The sequence below is a fragment of the Lepisosteus oculatus genome, chromosome 24 (assembly GCF_040954835.1).
Source record: "Lepisosteus oculatus isolate fLepOcu1 chromosome 24, fLepOcu1.hap2, whole genome shotgun sequence".
Lineage (NCBI taxonomy): Eukaryota > Metazoa > Chordata > Actinopteri > Semionotiformes > Lepisosteidae > Lepisosteus > Lepisosteus oculatus.
The window spans coordinates 863,630-890,020 of NC_090719.1; the positions used below are offsets into that span (position 1 = coordinate 863,630).

The 26,391-nt window shown below is 46.3% G+C and overlaps 1 protein-coding gene across 3 annotated transcripts in view; it reads right to left on the bottom strand.

Moving 5' to 3' along the window:
• Positions 1-1,792, bottom strand: part of LOC102694443 (multivesicular body subunit 12B) — a 57,319-nt gene extending 55,527 nt beyond the window's left edge. For 2 of the 3 annotated variants that reach the window (XM_069183139.1, XM_015366816.2), the window contains exon 1: positions 1,298-1,514. In XM_069183139.1, the coding sequence (XP_069039240.1) occupies positions 1,298-1,351 (54 nt within the window). In that variant the 5' untranslated portion in view covers positions 1,352-1,514. The other variant, XM_069183140.1, reaches the window with a different exon arrangement.
• Between the last annotated feature and the right edge of the window lie 24,599 nt (positions 1,793-26,391).

A 26,391-nucleotide genomic window follows, 5' to 3' on the forward strand; every position in this document is an offset into this window, starting at 1 on the left:
GGGTCAAATCTCAAAAATGGATCAAAAGCACAATCCTGTGGTTTCTTACTGCTGCTTGCTTAGGTTCAAGACCAATCCGGATGAAACTGTTCAGCACCTGACGGAGTTACGCTGGCACTGCTTTGAATGGATGGCAAGACCTTTTATTTGAAGGAGACAAATGCTCTTGACCTGTCAGAAGAAATGAGGAGCAGACAATGCCGTGGAAAAAGGTGCCTTCTGCGTCATTTGTGTTAAGAAATGAGCATTAAATGCCATCAACATTAAAATCCAAAGCCCACCTCAAACACCTGGAGTTCGATCAAGGAAAAACACGTGCAAAACTCAATATGTGAAACTCAAATGTTTCATACACTATATATTCAAGAAGATAAAAAGAGTTAATAAGCTGTACTGACAAAAACGTGTCATGAATTGTGTTTTTTTTTCCATTTAATGTTAAACACACTTGTATTTCTTAACACACAATATAAGGAATTGTCCCAACAACGATTTCCAACACATAAAACAGGCTGTGTTCTGCGTGTTTAGTTAGTAGGTTAACCGTATCATTTACATTTAACCACACTGCCTCAAAATTTCAATGAGTGACCCAACTAACTGCAGGGTAAACAAACCATAAAAATAATGAATGGGCGAAATCTTTGCAACTTATTATTCTAAGAGTGAACACTTCTGACTTCTGGTTATCAAACTTTTTTTTTTGTTTCACAGCAACATTTAGAAGAACATGTAGGATAATTTAATTTATCCTAGTAGGACTCGTGGTCTACGTTGTCTCTAGAAACATGGATTTAACACAGACGACTTAAGGGGATGAATAATTCGCACCCCCTCATTCGTCTTTAAAACTTGAAATAAAAGCTTTATCCTACATTATTACAAAGGAGACCGCTAGATGTATAACTCTTATATCTTTTATTTCTTATTTTAGAAGTTAAAGCCGTTTTCCCCATGCAGATCCTAAATACTGTAACTAGTCGATACAATTAAGACCGTTCCTTGCGAATACAACACAAAAAGAATAATATAACACTGTCAACGTAATATATAACTACTACAATACTCTTTTAACATCCCATAAAAGGCAAGAAAAAAGGCAGCCCCGATCAAATCTTGTAAAATAGAGAATCGTGAACTACGGGCATCGGACCGGGGTTCATGTAGGATTTAGTAAACCTTTCAACAATATAAGAAAGGCCCCCCCGCTGGCCTACTGAAAACAAATATTTTAAAAGACGAGTTGATCTCGGATTCATGTTAGTTTTAAGTCTTCTTTACATTTTCGCAACTTAACTGTTAATCGCGGCACCTCGTCCCTCGTCCTTCTCAGACAAAAGCAGCTTTTCATTGCCAGAGGAGCTGTGAGACAGAAGAAGCCTCGGACTCGCCTACAGGCCGCAACGAAGAGAGGTAACGGGGAGGGCGGCTTGCAGGAAAAAGCCAACCCCCGCTAGAGGAGGTTAGAAGCAGGGAGGCAGCAGCAGCAGGAAAAGCAGTTACTCATCGTCAGTTTCTTACCCCGTGAAGTCAACAATTTAATCTCACAAGAACAAGCTCTGATTTATTTTTTTTTACTGATTCTTCGTTTTTCCTCTTCTCCCTCCTTCCCCGACTCACGGCCGCAGATCCTTCATCCCTTCCGGGATTGTTAATCCCGACTTTTGTTTCTTTTTAGAAATCATTAACAATTAAAGAGGCTCCTATCGAAACAGCTGATATTTAGGAGTTACTGAGAGAGACCCCTGCTTTGCAGACGCGGAACTACTGCCTTTTCCCTCCCGAACATGAATCAAAAGAAAAAGATTATCAGTCACATTTCTGCAGCTCGGACCGGTGAAAAATATTAAAACGGGAGTGGGACCTCAGAAATTATATCTGAAGGTGAACAACAAAAATAATCTTAATAATAATAATAATATACACATCAATTTTTTGTGTTCAGTTATTACTAATACATAAATTAAGAGTGTACATTACATATTCAGAATACACACCTTATGTTTTAATAAAATAATTGTTATCCTGTCATGCTTGTCATAGATTGTTATTTATAGATATAAATGAGACATTCAAATAAAATTACCCACCCACAAATGCCATTAAAAAGCACCTTTATTAATGGATTATACAATTGACAGAATACACCTTCTCCAATGCAGTCGACACACAAATGCTGATTTTAAGGTCTGTGTGACCTGTAGATTTTCTTGTTTTTCAAGGGGTCTGTCGTGTTTACTTCACACAATATAGCACTTGAACAGTGACGGACAGGCCGACAGACACAATGTGTCAGTCTGCAGTCCTAATGAGCCTCAAGTTCCAGTGAGTGACAAACAGAGACACAGCTAGTGAGGTGACATCACTTCACCTCCACATCGGCAGCATCACAATAAGGGGAGTGATGTTTTGAGAGCATCTTTGCACCATGGGTACACCCTGCAATTCTAGTGCAAGTCATTGTTTGCAAGCATACGCCAGTTAGAGCTATCTGACCACTACACAACTGAAGTGCACTGCAATCCAGACTTCAGGGTGATGGGAATGAGACATTGCTTTAGTGAAGTGCAGGACAGGTTTATCCCAAAGAAATGGATTTGACTGACTTACACAAGGCCTCAAACTAGGTTTCTGGACAGCCTGGGCATTTTCTGTTTGTTCCTACTGAGCTGCCAACTGCCTAATTGAGCTCCAGGAATTTTTCAGCATGGATATATATAAATATGACACTTCTTTCCAAACTCAAAAGGATGCTACATAGGTCTAAAACCTCAAGACAGGCAGATCACATGCCAACTATTTTTAAACGCATGATAAATATTTCCATTAAAAAAAAAAACTTTTTTTTTAGCCATTAAGTGAATTGAGACCTTAATTACACCACTCTCTCCAAAAAGGACCCTGTGAACTTAATCCTAGACTGCATTTGGAAATGATCAATATTTAACATTTAATATTGCTAATAACAACTTCTTCTGCTTGTATGTAAAATTTAGGTTCCTGTTGCAACCAGAGCCCGGCCAGTTCATTCTTTATCAAAAGCTGGGGAACTTGTTCTAGAGCTTGCACTGAGATGCCCCAGAGTGTCCAGCTGAACAAACATCTCTGAGCCCTGCAAGCATGTTTCCAGATGGGCCCCATGCCTGTTGAGAGTAAAAGTATGACTTGTCCTCAGACACCACAAACATCCTACAAGGGCTGCCCTTAAACTTTACCAGCTCAGGAAGATGAAGAGACGTAGTGAGCTCCTTCACCACAAAATAAAAATCAAACAGGAAAGAAAAGAAAACTGAAAGAGAAAAAAAACTGTGCCGGTTAAGGCAAGGCTGGGAGTTTTCGAAGACTGACAGAAAAGATCTGTGTTGAGTTCTTGATATGGGGCATGTCTGGAGAGTTCTAGTGATGTTATCAAGGCTTGGCCCATTTGAAAATGCCAACGTGGAGCTGTGATCAATAGATCTATAGCAATGCACCCTTTGAATTGGGGTCAGTGATTTGATGGTACACCACACTGGAATAAGCCAGGAGCTCCTGGAGAGATTCATTTGAAAGTGGGCCATGAAACTTTTAGTGAATAAACCTTGTGCTAGCTGTTATATTTTATACTTTATTCCTGGGAAGATACAGTAAAGATAGACTTTTAAATGCCCCAGACCAGAGATAAGTCTTCTCTTAGAAACCCCTGTTAAAGACAGCAGCGGCAGTTAATCTAAAAAAATAAGTTTATAAACAGATTAATAAAAATATTCCTGTTAGAAAGATACATTAGCTCATCCTGGCAGTAAAGTAAGACCCACGTGGTTCACCAGTATTGTAACTGAAAGACTTTCTGTAAATACATCATTTGCCCCAGCAGCTAAAAGCACCAATTTGAGATGAAGGTGAATGAAAACATTTGATTTACCTCATGAAACATTAAATCTCGATGTGAAGTAATGCATTCACACAAAGTAATCTATCTAAACCTTGAAACCCGTTGTGCTGACTGATAGAAGGATTTTAAATAAAATCAATAGAGGAAGAACAGTGGAATCTGGAAATTTGTGGTTGTTACAGTGGCAGAACAAGACTGACATGCTTGCATAAATCATTTTGTGATGATCTCAACAAGACTCGGTTGGTTGGTAATATAATAAACAGCCTGACACTGGTAATCTGGATAGAACATTGCGGTGCCATTTATACCTAATCCCCCGCAGGAGAGAAATTCCTGCCCTGCTTCGTTCATTTATCCCCTGTCAAGGCATCACAGGACCCCAGCTCCTCAGGATTTAAAGGTACAGTTTCCAAAACCCTCTAAAAAAAACGTTACAACTCCTGCGTGCTCATTCAGTGTTCCTCTCCTGAAATTTCCCTGCGTCAAACTGCTCGTTGGGCAGAGCTCTCTGATCTCCCCAGGCCTGTGCTGTGCCTCTGCCCTCTCTCTCTGTCATGGCGTTCCGTAACTGTGGAGACTCCACGATTTCCCTTCGCTGCCCTACACCGTGCTGTGCTTTTACACCGGTACGCCACAGACTCTCCTCACCTGGGGTTGCAGACATTTCCCACCTGCTCCTCACTTCCTGTGAGCCCGGGGACCGGCAGGAGAGGCGAGGGGGGAGTGGGGGAGTGGAGCTGCGATTTCACTGATGCGCTCGTGTTCATCTCTGTGTATGGGTTCTGCCAGGTGGGATGCTTAAAATTTGAAAAGGCAATCTTTTAAGTGTCCTAGATCAATACTTTTTATATATATAATGTGTGTGGTAATGCTAGATTTAAAAGCATTTTGTATATTTTGGCCAGTGCTTCCAAAGCATGCAGGTGTAGAACAGGACTTAATGCATTTTTATACAAAATTCGTATTCTATATGCTGGTCGCTTGCAGATTAGAATGGCATATGTTTAGCAATAATATTATTTATGGTACCTGAAAGTTTCAGGCTGTTGCACAAAGCTAAGGTATGCGTATATGTGATCTAACAACTGGAATCAATTTCCTGTCGTTAAACTCTGTTGATGACGGGCGATGACGAGGTCTGACTGGATCGTTTCAAAGGGGAGTTGAGGAAGACGCTGTGGGCAACGAGGGAGAAAACGGCTTTTGGCGGGGAAGTGAATGCGTTTGCAACGCTCCAGTCCCCCCGAATTCGATCTGCTGGGGATCAAAGAGGAAAGACAGAAGCTGTGGAAGTTAGTGTGGTCGGACAAGACCTGTGGGGTCTGTTCTTCCTGATTTGACTCTCAGGCTTTATCTTTGACCCGCAATCAAGCATCTCACCATTCCTTCCAGCAGTTTGAGCGGCCTGCCTCTCATCAGCTGCTTGGTGATGGACAAGGCCCAGATTCTCTTCTTTCTTAGAAAAGGCAGAGTCATTAGTACTGAAAGCAGAAAAATGATGTCTAAGTTTTAATGAAGGCCGAGGGACACTCTGCCACCTTTTTCTTGTTAACAGAATTAACAGACTCCCTCTCTAAAGCAGGAGATGCAGTACCAAGGTCTCCCCAGAGAACTGGTTTTCTCCTGTGTTAAGTGACAAGAAATATCAGAGCTGCAATGCTAAATGCTTAATAATTGTATTGAGAATATAGACAGATTTGTATTATTTTCTGGAGTTTTCTTGTTAACAATTAATGATTTCCTGCTTAAGTGCGTGTCTCCAGTGTATTGCGTCCTGTCGCCCTGCCATGGAGACTTTAGCAGCTTTTCATTTCTTCTTGCTCCAGCGTTGATGCTCTCCCATGTTTTTTTTTTCACACAGCCAACCTCTTGCTAACTAGAAGGAAACTAGGAAAAAAGAACCACTGCCTGATTCCGCCACCGGAAATCTAGCACTTGCTTTCAGAAAGTGATGAAAGAGCTGAGCTTACATCATGAAAGTGGAAGAGCTAATGCTACGGGCATAAAGTTGTAAGAAGGCACCAGTCGACACCTTGTCATGACAGCGGCAGAGCTGAATTCCCCAGGGGGTTGTGCTGTGCTGAAACACCAGTCCAGTCCTGGTCTGGGATGAGAGCAGTTCTGGATAGGAAATCCTGCCTTAGGCAGAGTTACCCCACTGTTGGTTGCACTCTGTAACTAACTCATGGTTAAATCCCAGCCTCCGATCATGAACACATAGACTTAATCACCCTAGTACTGCGCAGGTTAAATCCAAAACATGTTCATGGATCCTGATGGGGGATCCCAGCTTGGGCACGCTGGTTTTTATGTGACCACGTCTGCAGATCTGATAGATAGATACTTTATTGTACACTGCTGTGTACATTGGTCTTTGGCATCTCCCACAGAAGTACAAAACACACAAGCAAAACATAAGAGTCACACTAAATCACACGAAATCCCAACACCAGTATGTGATAAATAAATAGGGAGTGGGGGGACTACATTTACACACCTTCATGGAGTAGCTTCTGTCTTCCTGGTGGGAGTATTATGAATGGTGGGTGTGTGATCCTTGCCACTCTGAGAAATGTATTGTAAAGATGAAATGTAATGATGTAATGATTTTTTTTTCCAGTCTCAGAATGGCACCTGGACACATAATTGCTGCGTCTACGTTTTAGTCAGTGAATAATCTGATAAAGGTGTTACAGTGGGCATATAACCCAAAGCTAAAGCCGTGAGCCTCTGTTTCGTGTTGGTGAAACAGTGCTGACCAGCACAAATGAGCTCAAGGCATCCCTTCCAGTCTTAATAGGATTACTGTCATCTCCCCTGCTGCGGCTCCAAGTCCTTATTCCACGAAGAAAACCGTTAGAGAGCACCGTGGATTGCCTGGAGAGGCTGTCCCACAGGGAAGGCTCTGGGAAAACTGACTCACATTGTGGGTTTGGGAAGCGCCAAAGGCAACTAGCTCCTCTCCCGCTCCCTGGGGCAGACGTGTCCACAAGTGAAGGCTTCCAGGCTCACTAAGATCAGGTTAACGTGGGGCAGAGCCCAGAGGGGCACAGCGAGACATGAGCTACAGAAAAGCCGCAGAACGCAGGGTGCGCGGTATGAGAAATACGCCGTGTTTTCGGGCCGTGGTGAATGTTCATGAAGGCGAAGCTGATGCAGTCAGATTCCTATGAAAAGCATTGTCGAGGCTCCATCGATTCCCCCCAAAAAATTGAGAGCTGCATTTAAAAAGGGGATGATTTCTTATCAACCTTTTTATAATTACAATGACAATTTGGGAAAGGTGTTTCCTGCTGTTCCTGGATGGCATCTACACGACCGGTCACTGGACTAGAGGAGTTTTTTTCCCTTTAACAAGGCGGGGTGGTTGTAACAATGGGAATGAGGTTTCAGCAGTGAATTAGTAGGATACAGTGTTTTGTGCTCCTCTGAGTGTTTTTATATTCGTAGTCAGATTAAAAGATGGAATCTTTGGAATGCTGTGAAGGTGTTTCATTATCATTGTGTATATTTAGGTGATAAAGAGAAAAAATGGTGAATCTGAAGGATGTCATGAATCGGCAGCTTCAGCTTCAGGAGGAGGATTTGGGTTTTGGCCAAATGTTATCCCAGCTGATAACAGAGATTCACAGGGGACATAAAATGTCAGAAATGTTCCTTTTGTTTAAAGAATGTCTTGCTATGGAAAAGGTTGTGAAACACTCGCTGAGAAATTCATTGATGTCAACATCACACCCCACCTCTAAAGCCTGTTTGCATTAATCAGCCAAAAGGTATTTTTTAATCTCAGGCTGACTCAGATGCCAAAGATTGGACGATTGAGCATTTGTATAAATATGCAATAACCATTCTACATGCTGTATAGTGGTGCCTGCACAAATTGTGTGCAGAAACACTTCATTCAGAGGCTGAGCTCACCCTTAATTATAGCACAATTCCCTGCCTTTGAAGGAATATTTAACATACCTCTTCCTGAGTTGTCAGGTTTCCTTAGGAACACAAGAAAGATCACAAACAACAGAAGACTGTTTAGGCCTTCCAGTTCATTCTGTTGCTAGTAGCTAATTGATCTAAGGATTTCTTCCAGTCATTTTGTTACACATACTGTATGTTCCTGATTTCCTTGTATAAATTACTTTAAAAACTGATATCTAAATTTGGTGGTTTGTAGTTTTTTCTTAACACTACGCCCTTTGAATGTCTTCTATAAGTCTGACCCATACAGTTTCTGAGATTCTTGATCCTCTGTCTCTGTGGGACGGCGTGTATCCACTTACGCTGTCTTCGCCATCTCTCCATTTCCATGATTTCAGTTAAATCCACTGATATGCTAAAGTTGCCCCACAGATCCCTGATCTTAACTCTACAGCTTGAATTAATGATTTTACGGGTTATTGTTACTTTTCTGATATTTGTTCATGAAATTTTATATATGTCATCATCTATACCATGCCATCTTGTCCAACCAAACTGAAGAACAGCTTGGAAACTGGGTAAAAAGTGGACAATGAGATATTGAGATGAAAACTTCCAGTGGATTCCTTCTCAACCTGCAAGAAGATGGATCCTGCAGCCATGTGACTCAGAGGCCGACAAAAACCGACAGGATCACACCTGAGAGCTGGAGTGTTCCTCATGTCATCATTACACCAACAACGTTGATCTCAACCAACCTGCTGCGACCGCAATGGTGAGCTCATTGGCTCCTGTTGCCAATAAAATGTTTCTCCTGCATTGTTTAATAACCTTCCAATTGCTGTAGGCTGTGCACAAAAATAGCTTTTCTTGCCGTGTGATTTGAGAAGGTCAAACTGCATGTTTTCTCATTTACTGACATCCAGTCCTGGGACTTCCTCGAAAATTGAGATTTTCCCTGATCACGTGGAGCAGTAATATTCTCGTCTCGACCGGGGAAATCGGGAAGTGTAGACCCCTCTCCTGCCCGTGAGCCCATTACAGAAGGCGGTGCTGAAATCTGTGGGTCTCGTTTCAAATATGATTTTTTTTTTCCTGACTGGATATAAAGAATCCCAGCATCCCTCTGAAAGCTTATAATAACTTCAGAAAAAAAGCCCAACCTAATGCACCCGAAGGATCGCAGAAAGAGCAGAAATCTAATATCCATGTTTTTCAGCGAGTAATTAAAGGTCAGTGTGGGTTAGCTCCTGTGCAGCCTTCACCACGAAATCCCTCTAGATTCCCCCGAAGCTCCCTTTCTCTCTCCACCCCTCTCCCTCTGTCTCCCTTCCTCTCCACCTGCAGTGCGCTGGCTTTGCCAAACACCATTAAACACTTCTTTTCTGCCATCTGTTTTCTTGGCACTAGAGCACCCTGCTCTGAAACTGCTCCGAAATCTTTCCACTAGCAGCTAAACTCTGCGCCACAGGATTTACCAGTGCCCTGCCACTCACTGACTTTGAAGTACTGCTTTGGCCTGCCGTCTTCGATGCCGAAGAGAATTAAAAAAAGATCCTTTTTTTCCCCCCAAAACCCCAGAACTTAAGGGACTGCAGTCATTCAGGGTGGTTTCTGGGAACAGCTGAGGAGGTGGGTTTGCATGCTTGCCCCTGGTGTGAGCTACAGCGCCCCCTGCTGGGGAACCAAAGCGGATGGCCGTGTTGCCAGAGAACAACCAGCAACCTGGCGATACTCACAGCAGGGCGGTCGGCGAACGAGCGAATCCGGCTTGATAGGCAGCTGCCAGCTCTCGGCTGCTCTCCCCTCGTCTCCGTTCGAACCCCAGCCCGGTGACCCGCAGGGCGCCCCCGCCGAGGCCGGCCCTTGGCGAGCGGCCCCCTCCCGCCCGCTGGGGGTGCTGAGCCGCGCCGCGCGGCTGCGCCTCGCTGCCCCGGTGCAGTTGTGTGCCAGTTGTGCCTTCCGATTGCTGTGAATGCCACCATCTGGAGTGCCACGTGGACATCATAATCTTTTCTTAATTACATTAGCAGCGCAATCAGTTACTGCATTACAAGGCCGGCGAAGAGCTTTTAAATCTTGGAGGAAATCATAAATAATTGCACTAAGTACCCAGCGCCAGATGTGAATGCCAACTTGGCTTGCATGAGATAAATAGTAACCTTACAACAGTGTTTGATATCAGTACTGCAAATGTTTTTTTGGACAGTGTAATTCTTTTCTCTTGCTCTCTCGCTCGCTCTCTCGCTCACTTTGTCTCACTTTGCTCTTTGCCTTCTGACCGGGTGTAACAGATGAAATGTAATAACCGACTGGATTCCCTTCCTGGGATCCCTGTTGTACAGCCGGGGAGCGGCTCAGCTCGGCGTTCATCGCCGGTACCTGTTGCGGCCGTTATTGATGCGCCGTTATCTTTCTCTCCGTCTGCCTGGTGGAAGGCTGAAGACGAAGTCTCAAATCAAATCAAGTGGTAAAACACTGCAGTTTACCGTTATGCACGAGTGTATTTGACATATAGCGCAATAAAAATATTCTACAATAATGCAATCAGGCTGCAACTTTGGTAAGGAATTGCTACACGAAGCCTCATGCCGAAGGACTGTGCCTGAGAATGTTGTAAGCACTCAACAGGGATCTGTAAACGCACGACCTCAGCTTGCACCGCACATGATAAATGCAGGCAGAGTTCTCTACTCTATGTGCTGTATATTGCTCGTGAAGTGGATTTAGCGAATGCTACGCAGGCGTTGTCAGGTTTATGAACGCGTGCGTGAGGGATCGGGCTCTGTGTGTCTGCTGGGTGAGAAAGGGGCCCGTGTCTGCAGCTGCCTTAAAGGAGAAGTGTGTTCTGTTCCCCTGCCCCTCCAAGGCCACCGACACCCAGGGGAGACTCGGCCTGCCGGCCCAGGCCCGTGAGACCCCGAAGAGAATGGCACCTTCTGAGACAAGATGACAAAAAAAGACCTTCTGCAGGCTTATCATCCCCAGCTGGGCTAAGAAGTCTAAAAGGTGTGGCCGGAAAAATGAACGTCCGCTCTGGAAGAGAATCGGGACTGTTGGCATCCCAAACAGGTGCCCCCAGCGCAGGAGATGAAGATCTGAGCACTGTGTCCTTCATGAAGTTTTCTGTGAAATTCCAGCTGTCTTTGAATTTCACTGGCATTCTGGAGCCTTGAAATAACACCTACTATCAAGGCTATCCTGCTGTTTCATCCACAGGAACGGGAAGGTGGCGTTTTTTCCAGTAAAGCTCATCTGCTTTTCCCACACTGTGTACAGCAGAGCGCACACTGCTCTGGGGTAAGAGGAACAGAAGCAAGATGACACCTCCATTCATAAACATCTGGCGGCTCCAAATGATTACAATGAATACCTACAAACAACTTCTCAGGTTGTGAATAAACAGAGCCTTTGTTTAAAATGCAAAGGTTAATGCACTTTTTTTGTTCAGCTCTGGGCAGACCGCCGCCGGGGGGGGAGGGGGGGGGAGAGGAAAAATGTGATTAATTGCGTTGAAATCCATGGATCCACAATTATTTGGTTGTTGTGAACAAATAAATGACTGCCGTATTCATCATATTCAAATGAGGCAGTAAAATAAATGAGAGGAGGCCGGTTATGAACAGGAGCCGAAGCTGTGCTAGTTTGCCATATGAAAATGTACTTTAAAAAAACCCAGTTGTAAATGAGATACAAGAATCTGCACAAGGCCCTTTGGTGATTTGTCTCTGTGTAGGGACCATAATATTGACCCATCATGCGCCCATTTTAATTTAGATCACAATATGGGCTTTCATTACGGGCTTTATGAAAATGAAGTACTAATTTGCAATAAAGACTTCCGCAGGAGAGAAGCTCAATGTTTTTTTTTTGGGGGGGTGGGGGTGCAGATTGTGGGCTCGGGGTTTGGGGATGTTTTCATTAATTTCTCTTTCAAACAGACCCACTTGGAGAGGGGAAAAAAAAAGGGAAATAGAAAAGAAGAGAAAGAAATCCAGGTATTGACTAAATAGATCTGATCATTTATCATAATTTCTCATTCCAGTTTGTCGCAGCTTAGGTATTTAAGGAAGATAGATGATACAAGATGTTGTCTTCCTCTTCAGACTCTTTCTGCTCTGGTAAGTGTGTCCGATGCGGAATTATTTTGCCACTTCATTATTTTCTAGTGAGCGTTTGTCACAATGGCGTGCGGCTCGCACGAGTGTCAGTTGTTTCCCGGCGCTCGTGTACGTCTGACTGGCTGCGGCAGCCGGGGAGACGGCCCGTGTTGTAGCTCTATCAACATCGCGGCTGGGGAGAAAGCTCGAGTTAGACCCTGTCACCGGGAGACGAGGGAGGGAGCGGCGCCCTCTCTCCGGCACCCCCAGCTCCAACACAAGCTCCATTTCTTGCTTGTTTTTTTTCTTGTTTTGTTTTTTGGGGGGGGGGCACCTTTTTGTTTTTCTTGGATTCAGATATGAAGATAATAATTTTGTGGGTAACATAAAAGACCCTGCTGCTGCCCCTCCAGAAGGGGTACAGCAGCCATTTTGCACGAGGGCCACAGTTCCCGTCTGTTAGCCTTGCCTTACTCTCGCCTGCAGCCAGACACTGACGAGCAGCTCCAGGGAATGCCCTTGCAAACTTCTGCTGCAGTAAACTGCGGTATTACCATAGCCAGGGGGGAAAAAGAAGAGTGGAGGCATGACAAACACAGGAACGAGCCGTGGGTGTATTCGCGTGAAAGGCAGGTGAAGATAGATTTGGATGAAAATACAAAACGCCCTCAGCGAAGCGCTGGTCTGCTCAGGCCTGTCGGGCTCAAGTAGGGTGCAGACAAAGTCCCTAGACGTCCCCTGCGGTCTGCAGCTGCTTGCAGTGCACGTGGCGTGCTGGGCGGGACACGCCGTTGAGCGACCCGCGGGGCTTGCGGTAAGCAGCCCGTGTCAGACAGCTCTAGACTCCGACTCCTCTCAGTCTGCGCACGGGAGGCTTGTCGACCAGCCCGTCCGGCCGCGCGGCGGTGCAGTATCCGAGGGAGACGTCCCCGTCCTGCAATCCGGATCCGGATTCCCTCTGTCCGCAGGCTGAGCCGCGGGCCGGGCCAGACCGGGCTGCAGGCTTCGCCTGAGCTGGAGCAGCCCTGAAGGGCAGAGACGGGTTGCAGCAGAACACGGGGAGACAATCTGCTACCAGAACCGCTTGTTAAGCGATCGCTGAATCAGCACGGCCGAAGACATCATTTGTAAAACATTTGGTGGGTAACACTATGCAGGCCTTTCCTTATTCCTTAAGACTAATCTGGTATTTAACTACCCAGACAGAGAGATTTAGTTTCTTGTTTACCTCCTAAAACCCCCTGTGCTTACAGTGCTAGAATGAACAGCTTAGGCAGATCTACCAAAAACTCCAAACACTTCCAGTTTGTGATACTGAACTGCCAAGCTCTTCCCTTTTCTTCAGGCAAGAAACTCCTATCCCTGAAAGTAAGTCACAAAACACCACCCCTTCTGCCTAAACATCAACGGGTCCAAATTACATTACAGGCTAAAAACACAAGTTTCCTCCTGCTGGAGCTGCAGCCCAAAGGCACAACAGAGCAGACATTTCCAGATTGTTCCGACGTTTCTAATTACATCCTTCAGCCTCTGCTCTGCTCCTCAGCAGGGACCTGAACACAGGAGCAGCATCTCGGCTCTCCTCTCCTGACCCGCAGCTCTGCTCTTCCTGCTGATACCCAAACCGCCACTTTGGCCTGTCCGTGCAGGAAATGAACTGTATTACTAATGCCGTGCAATTTCTTCGGGTAGGAAAAAAAAACAAAGATAAAAAATGTCCCAATAAAAGCCGGTTCCAATCTGCAAAAATTTCATTTAGCAGAGACGGATCGTTTCACATTCAGTGGGCCTGTGAAAACGAGTTCGCTAAAATGGCAGCGAGGAGTCGTGCTTGTCCTTTGGCAGTGGAGTATCAGCGCCACGCAGCAGGGGGGGTCCCTGTGCCAGGCAGGGTACTTAAGGGGCACTGAAGCTCACCTGCCACTCTTCTGCATTAGGAGACAAGAAGTATAACACTCTCCTCAGATGAAGACGGACTGTTTGCAGCGAAACGAGAGATAAATTGAACTTTTCCTTTAAAGCAATATGGTAATGGTAATATTGCCCTAAATTACAGTACATGTCTTTAAGACAAAAGACGGCTTTTAGGGGGGGGGCAATCAATATTAATTAACGAAGATTGGCTTGTCGTCTGAGGCTGAAGCAGATCCAGACCCTCTCTATTAGTCCTGCTACAGCGCGCTCGTCCACTAACGAAATTTAAAGGGCAATAGAAATGAACTTAAATGATAACGAGTTACAGGAGCACAAATGGCTTCAATCTTGCGGAGGGTTAACGGAATGAAGGAAATGAAAGAAACGCCGCAGACAGGATCTGCATGACGAGCTCATGTTGTAGTGGGGCACTGCCTGTCCTGCCCGTGCCTGGTTTCGCTGGCTCTCCTCCTTCTGCGTGCCGCCTGCCGTCTCCACTGCCCAGACACGTGTTGAACGGGCAGCTCTCCTGCTCCTGGGGCCCACGGAGGCTCCCAGCGAGCAGCAGGAAATCGAAAGGAGGGAGGAGGACATGGGAGACAGGGAGGCATGTCTGGAAAGTGTTCGGTGTCTGGAGCCAGGCCGAGCTGATAAATCAGCTGTAATCCGAGCGGCGTGGACTCGAGCGATGTTTCACTACTTCTAACAATTAAAGTCCAATTTTAATGATGGCTGCTCTGTGCTTTGAGCAGCCGGTTTGCTCGGTGCGAAACGTGCACATCACTCAAGGAATAAGTCCCTGGCGGAGGTGGGGTATTACCCCAGCAGTTACTCCAGATGCTGTAGACAGGGATGGTTTTTGCAAAAGACTACGAACTAACTCCGAGCTAATTGTAAAGAAAGTGTCCGCAGTATAACTGCACGACGGGGTCCGAAACAGCAGACACCCCCGTGACCAGTAATATCCCTGATACCTTTAAACACCAGGCATTGCATTTTTCCTAGACAGCGCTCGAAGTCGTGTGCTGAGGGGGAGGATGCGTGCGTGTGCAGAGCCAGAGGCGTGACCTCAGTCACCGCGCCCAGGGAGGGTGCAGGGAGCCCGGCGTGTCGCCCGGTTGTTTGGTTTGCTATCGCTCAGACAGGCGGCCCCCCCAGAGCAGCAGCTCAGGCAATTAGACTAATCTTTCATTACAGAGTCCTGCCAGGAAAGCTGGGCTGCCCCGACGAGGCCCTGCTATCGACGACCCCGCGTGCGAGAGCAGAGAGAAGATGTAAGCTGAGTTATTAGTTTAATAAGAGGCCAGGGCGATTCGAACACCGGCTGCCCTGAACGGGCCTGATTTACCGAACGGAGCAGATGATACGCTGAGAGGCAGAGGTGGCAGAATATTCACCAGGAGGTTTTGTCGCTCTGTCTTATATATACATGCAATATATACCGGAGTTTCACCAGCCTCATGATTTAGCACAGGCCCTTTATCAGGACAAGCATGCTTCACCAGGGAGCCCACAGCTTTATAAGGGTGTAAATAATCAATGACATGGCAACTCCAAATTGCCTGTAATGCTGTTTGCTTAAACTCCCACAAGAACGATAGGTTAAGGAAAAAAAAAAACTTGCAGGGAGCCAGCAAGCAGGAGGTTGTAAAATAATATCTCTTGGTTTCCATTTTTATTATTATTCTTTTTATATATTTTTTATGAGCTCAAAGCGGCTCTCATTACGGCTCCGCTCTCTGAATTCCAGGCTGTCACATACGGAGCCTCAAGTGAAGTCGCAGGACGCTGGATCCAGGCGCGTCGTCTCTCTTTTTATCCCAGGGACGATATTTATGGGAAAAATCCTCCTTTTAATACAGCGATGACCTGCCACACACCACCTCCCCCCCCCTGGCCCGCCAACACACACAGTACACATGTCCATCCGCCAGCAGCGACCGCAAGCAGGTGGGAAGCTGAATCTATTTTCGCCACTTGGATGTCTAAGTCTGCATGTTACTATCGCGGGGAATTTCGGTGGATGGAGACAGAGAGGTCGTGGACAGTGGTCCACATCTTTCAACTGAGACCGGCGCATTAAAAACCTGCGACACAATCAGTCAGTCGTTTTTTCCTCGGATGCTTGCGAGCTCAGCTTGTGCCCGTCTGTAGATCGAGTCCGAGTGAAGCCCGCCTCTCTGGTCTACCACAGGGGAGTCTCACCCAAGACCCGAAGTCACACAGCTGCAGCCGGGAGCCCCGAGCCTCTGGGCGCTGCCCCTCCTCAAACTGCTGCACCTGCAGCAGAGCAACTCGCATCCCCACCCCAGCGTCGCAGCCCACACTCGGCCCCCTCGGCCTGTCCCCCATTGTCAGGCCGCTCCGCTGCGCGTGGCCCTTTCTGTCTTCTTACTTTTTAATTTAAATCTAATTATGCACAGAGCAAGCATTCCGTTTCAATAATGGCAGCTGCAGCAAAGTAAACAGCACTGTTCCTCCAGCACCATGTGTGCAGGATTGCCTCTTGATTACTGTTGGACACGGAGCCCCTTGTCAGAGCAGCCCGGGCATCACGTTCAAAGCATTCTTCTCCAGAAGCTGTTTCGGGTTTATGTGCCTGAGCCTCAGCCAAATTGGAAAGAATGGGGAATAATGGAGAGAGTCAGACCACAGCACTCCAGAAGCGAACACAGACCCTTGGAGAGCCCAAGCCCCCAGCTCACGCAGGGCCATTCCGCAAGACAGCGATCTTCGCCATCCCCGGGGGGAGGGGGAGATCGTTTCGGAATGACTGCAGTAGAAAGCCAACGAAAACAAATAAACTTCGGCACGTTTTGTGGTTTTCATTCGTGAGCTCAGTATGAAGGTGTTCCAGGGCCTGCTTTTGTTTTAAAGCACTTTATAACACTTTACATTTGGGGTACGACACATGTTGCAAAAACAAAACTAAATGTGAATACTTTATACCCGCGAATGGGTAAATGAACAATTTCATTTGCACCTTCATCAGGCACATATTTTTTTGAAGGGTCTTTTTTTTTTGTAAGAAAAAGGCGAGTGAAAATCAAATGCCACAAGCAGAACTCAACAATTTTTTGGCATGCCCTCATTGTTTGTGTGATTTACGGTACTTGGAATTTTCTTCTCGGCTGCTGAAACACCCCAGGAGAACCCTACCAGAACAGCCTGTGCATTTGAGAAGCTGGGTACTACAGTACATCCGAGCAACAAGGACACATTCCTGCACACATTCCAGGCTGGGATTTAGGCACAGTTCTGTTTTCCCAAAGTAGCCTCCACACTGATTTCCATTATTATTAATATGTGCCTGTTTAATTTCCAGCACTGTCATAACACGTCGGCTAAACTACAAGAGACAATTCCTTATTGATTACTTTCTCACCAGCCCCAGCAGATCCAGGCTGATCATAGATTTCGCTGCAGACAACTCATGCATTTCAGATAATAAGCTGGTGCTCTGGAGTTGAAACAAATTGGATGTGCAGTCAGTCACTGTCCAAGTGAATCATGCTGTAGTCTGTCAGTGGGCTAGGCTTGGATTATCATCTTACAAGGCTGGAGCACAGAGATAACTAGGAGTGATCTCATAACATCGCACTGGTGCTGGACTCATCAGCAGCACTGCTGGTGCTCAGTTGCAAAACTAGATTCTACAGCACAATGTCAAAGCTCTTTAGACTTTTACAGCACTTACAAGAACAGTGTGGCTGCAATGAAAGTGAAACATCTTTTTAATTCGATATGAATTCTGGATTTTGGAAGATTAGAACAAATCATTCAGTGGGCTGTACCTGCCCACGGACCATCAGGGGAATCGGGATGGCGTGCAGAGCTTTCGGAGTGCATGTCCAGAAACACAGCCTTGGATTTGGCGAAGATAGGAAGTGAATCCGGAGCCCGGTCCGGATCTCACTGAGGATGCTGGAAGAACTCGGTCCTGACACGAGAATGGAGTAGTGGAAAGAAAGGACTGGGGCAGGGGACTGCGCAGGTCCACTCTGCTTCACTCTCAGGCAGCGGGGTCAAGCTCCACCCTCAACAACACACACTGGTGGTTTGCACTGCGATTTGGCGGCTTTGGAATAGTCTGACTGCGTGGAAAATGGCCTCCATGCAACAGCAATGGGATTTTTTAAAGACAGCAAAAGAAGTGAGAGAGACTTTGGCTCGACAAAAAAGACTATTTACCTCCAGCCATTACCTGCTCAGAGTCTCACCCGTGTGCCTATAAGAATAGGAATTTCAGGAATTTCAATCAGATGCCCAGCAGGACCGATGTCCCCCAAAGGCCAGACTGTGGAGAAATCAATATCCTGGCCAGAGGAGATTTGGCCCACCAGTTCTCCTTGGCCCTGCTAGAGTCATTTTTAACTTAACCAGCTGTGCTGGGAGGCCATAGTGTGCCAGTCCACTCCCCACACACCAGCTCTCAGTGGGGAGGAGAGCAGGGTGATGGAGCCAGTTCAGAGATGGGGATTATTAGGAGGCCATGATTGGTAAGGGCCAATGGGAAATTTGGCCAGGACACTGAGGTAACACCCCTACTCTTTTTGAGAAAAACTCTGGGATTTTTAATGACCACAGAGAGTCAGGACCTGGGTTTTACATCTCATCCGAAGAACGGCACCTCTTTACAGTCTAGTGTCCCCATCACTATAACGGGGCATTAGGACCCACACAGACCGCAGGGTGAGCGCCCCCTACTGGCCCCACTAACACCTCTTCCAGTAGCAGCCTTAGCTTTCCCAGGAGTCTCCCCTCCAGGTACTGACCAGGCTCACACCTGCTGAGCTTCAGTGGGGCCGCCAGTTGTGAGATGCAGGGCGATATAGCTGATAGCAAGTACACCCTGTAGTGACGTTGTTATCAGAAGCGCAATGCGGGTGAGGCACATAAACAAAATGAAAAGATCCCGAAGTGTGCAAGAATGTCATCGGCTGACCCCCGTGGTCGAGGACGATGGTCTTTCCCAATGGGAGGGTGAGTGATGGGGTGTTGCCTCGGGGTCTTATGAAGCAGGAACGCGCTGCACACACCCAGAACATGTGTCTTCCAGTGAATGACATTCCCCAGTTCAGGATTGCTGAAGGTAGTGCAGTTCAGTGTGGGAGTTATCGAAGGGTGTGGCTGAGTGCTGACAGACCGGCGCTCAGGGGTTGAGCTGTCCAGACTGTGGGCAGTGAGAACAGTCTGTCAACCCATACATAACCGTCTCATTTATCACAACATCACGCTCTGACCTAAAGTCCAAATGTTTTCAATCTTTTCACGGGGGTGGGTTAGATTATCGACACACATTTTAATAAAAGAGATTTGATTGCGTCCTGCAGAAAACCTTTGGCCCTCAGAAGAGGCACCATGATTGAATCGCAATCCATTTTATGGACTATTGTCATTTTATTCATAACTATGGGTGAGACCTTGATTTAACAAATAAACAGGCACAAGCATTTTGGGTTTTATTTCACTTCTTTTTACACTTTGAGCCAAATCTCTGCTCCTGGTGCTCACAAGAGGACTTTTAAATGTGTTCCTGTACAAAAACATTGTTTCACTTTATATATTGCCAAATACACAATGATCCAGATCCAGAGAAAAAAAATCGAGTTAATCTTTTCTCGTTTACACGCCTCCATTAACTCTGACCTCATGCGTTTTACTGTTACACTGCGCTCAGAAAATAGGCAAGCATGTTTCCTGTCAAGCAAAAAACTCCAGACTGAAAGTGACTTTGAGAGGACAAAGTCCAGACCAGGGAAAGCACCGTATACCCCAGAGAAACACTGGTACAGCACACCAATGCATATAATTTTAAGGAAAGCCATTTTGAAAAGCCCAGGCAGGTATGTTTGATAACAATGGAGTTAATAATACAGTAGGGTGGTGAAACACATGGGCAGCAGGATTCGATGTATGATGTAATGATTAACAAGGACTTGGAGGAAAGTATAGTGAATTCCAACTCCCTGGTGAAGCTGCTCGGTGCTGTTTTTTCGGCCTTCCGATTTTTAAATAGGAAATAAAATGCACAGAAAGTCTGACAATAATAATACCAAGCTTGTGCTAATGTCAGACACTGATACAGCAATGCCCTGGTGGAGGTATGACCCCAGTGACTGCAGTTTGCACTGATACGCTGAAACTGGCACCACAGAGCAGCGCAGCTCCTGGATTGCAGTAGCTATGGATATGGATGGTTCTGTTGGGAGATAAGGATGATCATATGGATGATACGGTTCTGTATTATTGAGAACTGTAACAGAGGGTGTAGCACATAGTCCATTGAGATCTTTTCCTGATAGTGGGAAAAGTGAACAAAACAAATCTGTGTATCCACCTTTCCAACATAAACTATAAACCGGATTCTCCCGGAGCTTCAGACTCTCCCTTCATTAACTCTTGCATAAATGCATGACTACACGGGAGATTAAATTAAAAGTGAGGCCCTTTGCTTGCACGCTGTCTTCTTAAATCATGTAGGAATGCACGAATTGTACCTCGCAGGCTGAAGAGCCTATCACCGCTGCTTCAAATCCAATAGAGACACTGACCCGATCGCTTTAATTGACCGTTTATCAGGGGCGATGCGAAGTCAATTGTCTTTAGTACAAGCTGACAATCTTCGGTGATTGTTCCTAATCACACGCTGGCTGGGGATAAGCCTGCCCAGACCCCTCGCTAGTGAGGAAACATCTCTTGGGATTGCACATGACCTGATGAGGAAGCAGATGAAATGTCCCGCAAAGCACTTCCGCCTTTGCTGATAAACTAAATGCCGACGATCTGATAAAGACTAAATCCAAGTGGAAATATAGTATCGTCTGATACTTCTCCCCTTTCTCCCTAAATACACATGGGATCCTCAGACATTAATAACTTAAATTATTTGCATTTGCTTTCTCTCTTTCTAAAGGAAGTATGTTATGTGAAAGTGCAGGGCTGCTCTCTGCACGCCTTCTTTTGAATATTGTTGATCTTTCTAATGAGTGGTTCCACTGCACCTGCTCTGCCCTGTTCAGAGATCCCTTAACAAGACTCTCCTCCCACTAGGTGGAACCATCTACTGTTTTTCCTCTGCACACACCCACTTCTGGAGCCACGAGGCTGAGGGCAAATTATCTTGTAGTTTATCACAGAATTTTTTACAGTTGGTTTGTGTTTTTGTATTCTCTAATGGGTTGCCCTCATCACATTAGCAAATTATCTGTGTGTTGAATCCTATCGAATCAAAACCAGACACAAAAGTGACATGTTGCATTGTTTCTGGCAGCTAAATGGAGTATTCCTAAAGCTGCTTTAACAGAAGGCTATAAATGGGCGTGACAGTGCATATGCGGTTATCAGCAAGATGTCACTGAACCACAGCCGAGACAGAAACTTTCCAATTACAGAGACTTAAATGTGCATCACTGGGATATTACTTCAAGCTAAAAAAATGCACTTACTTAGGCAGCAAGTTTCACATTCATTCGAGACATTCTTAAATGAAAATGTGTACAGAGGTAGCTAAAGAAAAGGATGTATTTAGCTATATGACAAAAACTCACGTTCTGTTTGTGCAATCTGTTAAACCCAACTGAACAGTATTGTTAAAATAAAATCGTCACTGCAGCTGTGCCATTTCTGCAGGATGTTTCGTTAATTTATCTGTGCAATTTGAACATTTCCCCTCTTTACATTTATTCCCCTGCATTCTGCACCTGTAACCATGCTTGTTTCATGCACAGTCACACAAAATAACCACATGATTAAGAGCAGCACCTCCCTGCCCCACACCTGACATCTCCCCCCAAGGTCCCTGCTCCCTCGTTCCCCCAGCCCATCAGCTTCGCCGCCTCCCCAGCAAGAGAGAACCCTGACGATCCCCAGCTTTGGGGTCCTCAATTCTCCCAGGCACCGCTTTTTAGAAAGGAGAGGAGTGCAGAGGCCGCCAGAGCTGAGCCCCCTTCCTCTTGGGGCCAGGAATGTCAGCCTGCCTCTGGCGCACAGAGAAACCCAGCAGTGATGCTGGAGAGTAAGGGATGTTTACCTCTCGGCCTGTCTTCGATAAAGCTTTATTCAGTATTTTCGGTGAAGTTAACCTTTGATGTCTTTCCACCCAGCCAGCCATCCATTTTCCTGTCCTGCTCAGGTCCAATAATGTGTAAATCACAAGTCAATAGTGATGCAATATCCGATCAATAATGCTTGGAGCCCACGAGGACCAGAGGGATGGTGAAATGACTCTGGCGGAGTATGTTTTGATTTTTGCCTTTTCTTTGGAGCGCCTCCTATCGAGCACCTATTGATCTTCAATTTACATATTATTACATCAATTTATCAGCTCACTGTGAAGCTGGAAACCCCCCGCGGGCCGTGGGCCGGCGCATGCGGTGGAGACAGGACCGGAGCTGGGAGACACTGGGCCTCTGGGGGAACAGGGCAGGTGTGCTAACGCCCAGTGTGCCAGCCGGGCGAACACAGGAATTTCCCCCATCTCTGGATCAGCCATGGGTCCAGCTGCAGACTGCTCCCTCAGGGCTGTCTGCACCCAGTGGAGGAGGCGTTTCAGGATATGACATCTGAGGTACGGCGCATGTAGGAGAAGGCAGCGCTAAATGTCGACTTGACTCACTGCCAGAGCCTTGACAGGAAATATTAAAGAAAGGGCCTGTTTACATAAAACAAGAGGAAGAGGACACATCGACTGCAACACCTACCATCTGATTCAATTAACTGTACAGGACTCAGACAGGGGTGGCGAAGCGCCAGTTTTTTCCAACGGTGGCTGAGGAGAAGCGCGGAGCTGATTCGGGAGGCTGCTGGTACAACGCTGAGCACCCCCCCCACCCAGCCTCCCAATCTGATCGATCTATTGCACAAACCCTCTATTTTCCCCAGTCCCTAAAAAGGTTCAAACGGCTCCAAAGAGGAGCGGAGAAGAAACCTCCTGATTGTGGAAAAGCTGACATAGTGTCTTTTTTAGAATTTAAGGAAAGACTTGAGGTCCTTTTTTGACCCCTGACCTCTGAGGAACCAGGTTAGCTTTTCTCCTTTTCTTTAGGTTACATTACCCGACAGGCATCAGAACATAACAACTTGTAGCTCATCGTCCTGCAGACTGGTGAGAGGGAGTTATTAAGGGTCTGTGTGATTTTGTGGAGGGACAGCAGAGAGACTCAAACTGTCCTGGTCTGGAATCACCCCAGGCTTTCTGACAACACCCCGTCTGTTTATCCCCCATTAGTCGGACCCCTCTGGGCTGTGGACAATTCCTCCCTGCTCTGGCATTCATCACCCACCTCACTGGCCAGCAAAGAGACTCTGGCTCCAGACTTGAGCTGCACCGAATGAGTCACAGGCAGCAGCAGCAGGTCAGGAGAGAAAGGAGTGAATCGAACCGATGCCAACTTCAGGGTCTCCCCTGATGGAGCTCCCCTCCATGCAATTATGAAAGAAACTGTAAAGAGGGTTCTTTGCAACCACGTACAAATAGTTACTTATCACTATGAAACCCCTGCTAGGCGCAGATATCCCCAAATTAACACACATGGCAAAGTTTGCGCTCCGGAATGGTGGCATTGTTCCAGTTCATCTGCAGTTAACTGTCGCATTGTTTTTGCCCGCGAAGCCGGTGTGTGAACCTGTGCCCCGTTTATTTTTTCCGTCTCCCTGTGGGAAAACCCGACACACATCCCCACACGCTAAATCAGAAGAAATGAGTCAGAAGGACCTCATGAGGCTGCTGAGGAAGGGCGGAGACTGTGCTCCTTCCGTAGCGATGGAGCAGCGTTCCCACCACACCCTGGATCACACTTCCATCACGCTGTGCCACACCCGGGCGGGGCTCTTGTCCAAAAGAGTTTTTCATTGATCAATTCCCAGGGATTATTCTATTTCGAAAGAAAACCCCTTGCAACTTCAAAAGTACACTCCTAGAATCCTTCTGGCAGTGTCTGTCGATCCAGAATTTCAAAAAAAGCCGCCACCAACTGGGTGTGGGCTGAAAGAAGCGAAGCATGCAGAAGAAATCCCCCCAGAATGCAATTTGGTGCAACCTTTTGCCTTTCAGTCGCTGTGTTCAATAAATCGCACATTTTCCTGTCCAGATGTTGCTCAGCGCTGAAACCACTGGATAGTGACGGGCTGTGAGATAATGGCTGAGCTAATAATGGCTTTGCAGTATTTGTGTTTCCTGCAAAAACTAAAAAACTCTGAGATGTCTTTCCACTGCAAGAGCCTTCAGCACACTAGCCGGAACACAGTGAAAAAAACAGATTCAACAGAAATGTCCATAATCTTGTATATCTAACAATGCAAATACAGAAAACAAGGGAAAACACTAATGCTAACGTCACATACTGTACACACACCCTGTCACTACCGATACAGCAGGAAACTACTGAAGTGAAAACTCAGGTATGGGTAAAATGCTCAGATGGAACAAGTGTTAAGCCCACAGTTCTCCTGCAGAACCGGCTTCCCCGTGTTTTTACAAGTCCAGAGTTATTCATCTCCGATGCATTACCTAGGGAAAAAAAACTGCAAGACAAAAAGTATGTGATCCTGACAGTCCTGCAGCTTAATAATAGGCCTCACTTCAGCAAGCCTGCTCGTGTCTGTGCTTCTCCACGAGGCACAGAGATCGAGGACAGGCTGGGAGTAATGCAGTTCCACGCAGCCTGTGATAAATCTGGGATGTTTGCACGTTACTTGGGGCTTGGCAGAGGAGCCCCTTGGGGCTTTTTGGGGACGGAGCCCATTTCCTGTGCCGTGCAAGTGCAGAAGCTGCTCGGCAGGTAAGCGCTGAGCGCAGCTCCAAGCCGGGCTTTCTGAAGCGCAGAAGCACCAGTACAGTACTGGACTGTACCACTTCCTGCCTCCAAGTCCCAGAGGGATCAGTGATCAGGAAAGAACAGCCAGATATATTTTATTGGACAGTTGCAGGCAAATAAATCTCAATATGTATTTTGGCTACATGTGTATATCTGCACCGGGCACCTCTGGGGTTTTGGATGATTACTGTACATAAATAAAGAGGAGTGACAGAAACTGTTGAGCTAGTGTGCGTGGACAAGGTACCGTACGTGTGTGTCTTGGTATCCTTTGGAAAAATACATTCGAGGGGAGCTGCAGAAAATGTCCTCATTTCTTTCGCTGAAGGTAGACTTTACTGGTCCTGCTGTTTTCCGTTTCCTCTCTTTCAGCAGTGACACCACCAAGCTGGAACGGTCTCTTTCTCCATGTGGCAAGGCCCAAATCCGACCTTCAGATGACTTGGAAAGAACGCGTCTTCGCTGTGAAGGCTCGCCGGACCAGGCCGGCCGGCACATCCAGGGCCTGAGGGTGGCCAGCGACTGCTGGACCTGATGATGTCATCCAGCTGTTTGTGTGGGAGGAGCCGGGGAGTCTCCTTGACCACTAATCTGCGGTTCCTGTCGGGCCGAGTCACGCCCAGCGCTGCTGGTTTATGACAGCCGTATGCTATGGCTCTGGGGGGGTGTGTGATGTAAATACGGAAGGAGGTAGGAGTCTTCTGTGTAATGGGACTCACTGAAGATCGCAAATCACCCTGTCCGTTACAGGGTCAGCTCACAGTACCGCTTAATGAAATGGTTTAGGTCGGCTGACATGCCTGAATAAAAGTCAATGCAAAGTGTCAGTGAGACAGCAGAGGGAGGGTCAAGAGACCCCGTGTGCATGATTGATAGAGCCAGGGGTTGCACACACCGCACTGACCTTCGGGGGCCTGGAGGTGGCGCTGTTCTAGCCAAAATTCAGCGCAAGAAAGGACGATTCCTGACTTATCACAGCTTCTGTCGTGAAATCTAAGGAGATCCAGTTCTCCTCCACTCTTATATAAGAACAATGATATCAAAATTGCGTATTTCCATACATACTGTATGCATCTTCACACTGAACACCTCCTACGTCACAGTCATGGGATAATAAACCCAGGGGACCAAACCAAAGAATTATCTGAGGCTTTGAGCTTTTATTTTTCAGTGCATTTTGTTTTTAGTGTTCATGAGGTATCATATATAAATCCCTAAGTACCGACTGCAGTGCTGTTAAAAAAATGAAAGAAAATAACAGAACTTTTCACAACGCTGTGTGCTCTGAAGGCACGGAGACAGCCTAGTGAAAGGCCTTTGGCAGGCCGGGGTTCTGACGATTCTTCAGCTGTTTCTCTTCTTGACAAGCTAGTTGTGTTACGGAACAAAATTAGATCTGTGTGAGTCTAATTATTCCTTTTCTTCTTTTCACAATGAAGGGCTGCACGCTCTCGACTGGTGATAATTTAAAAGCCGAAAGAGAGCAGTCCAGAAAAGCCCCTCTTTCCAGCCTGTCTCTCAGAGATAGGTCCCTGAATATTAGCATGACAGCCTTCTTAAGGTGCCAAACTGCAATTTCAAATGTATAATTTCAACAAATAACATATAGACGGCGTTCGCCTTTTCATTTAACTCAGCTTTGTAATTCAGAATAGCATTCCTGTTCTTTGTGTTTCTTGCTGTATAACGTTTGTGTAGCTGCTTATTGCCCTAGAAAAATATATTGCATTAACATAGAATATTACACTAACATCTGCCTCTCTAGGCT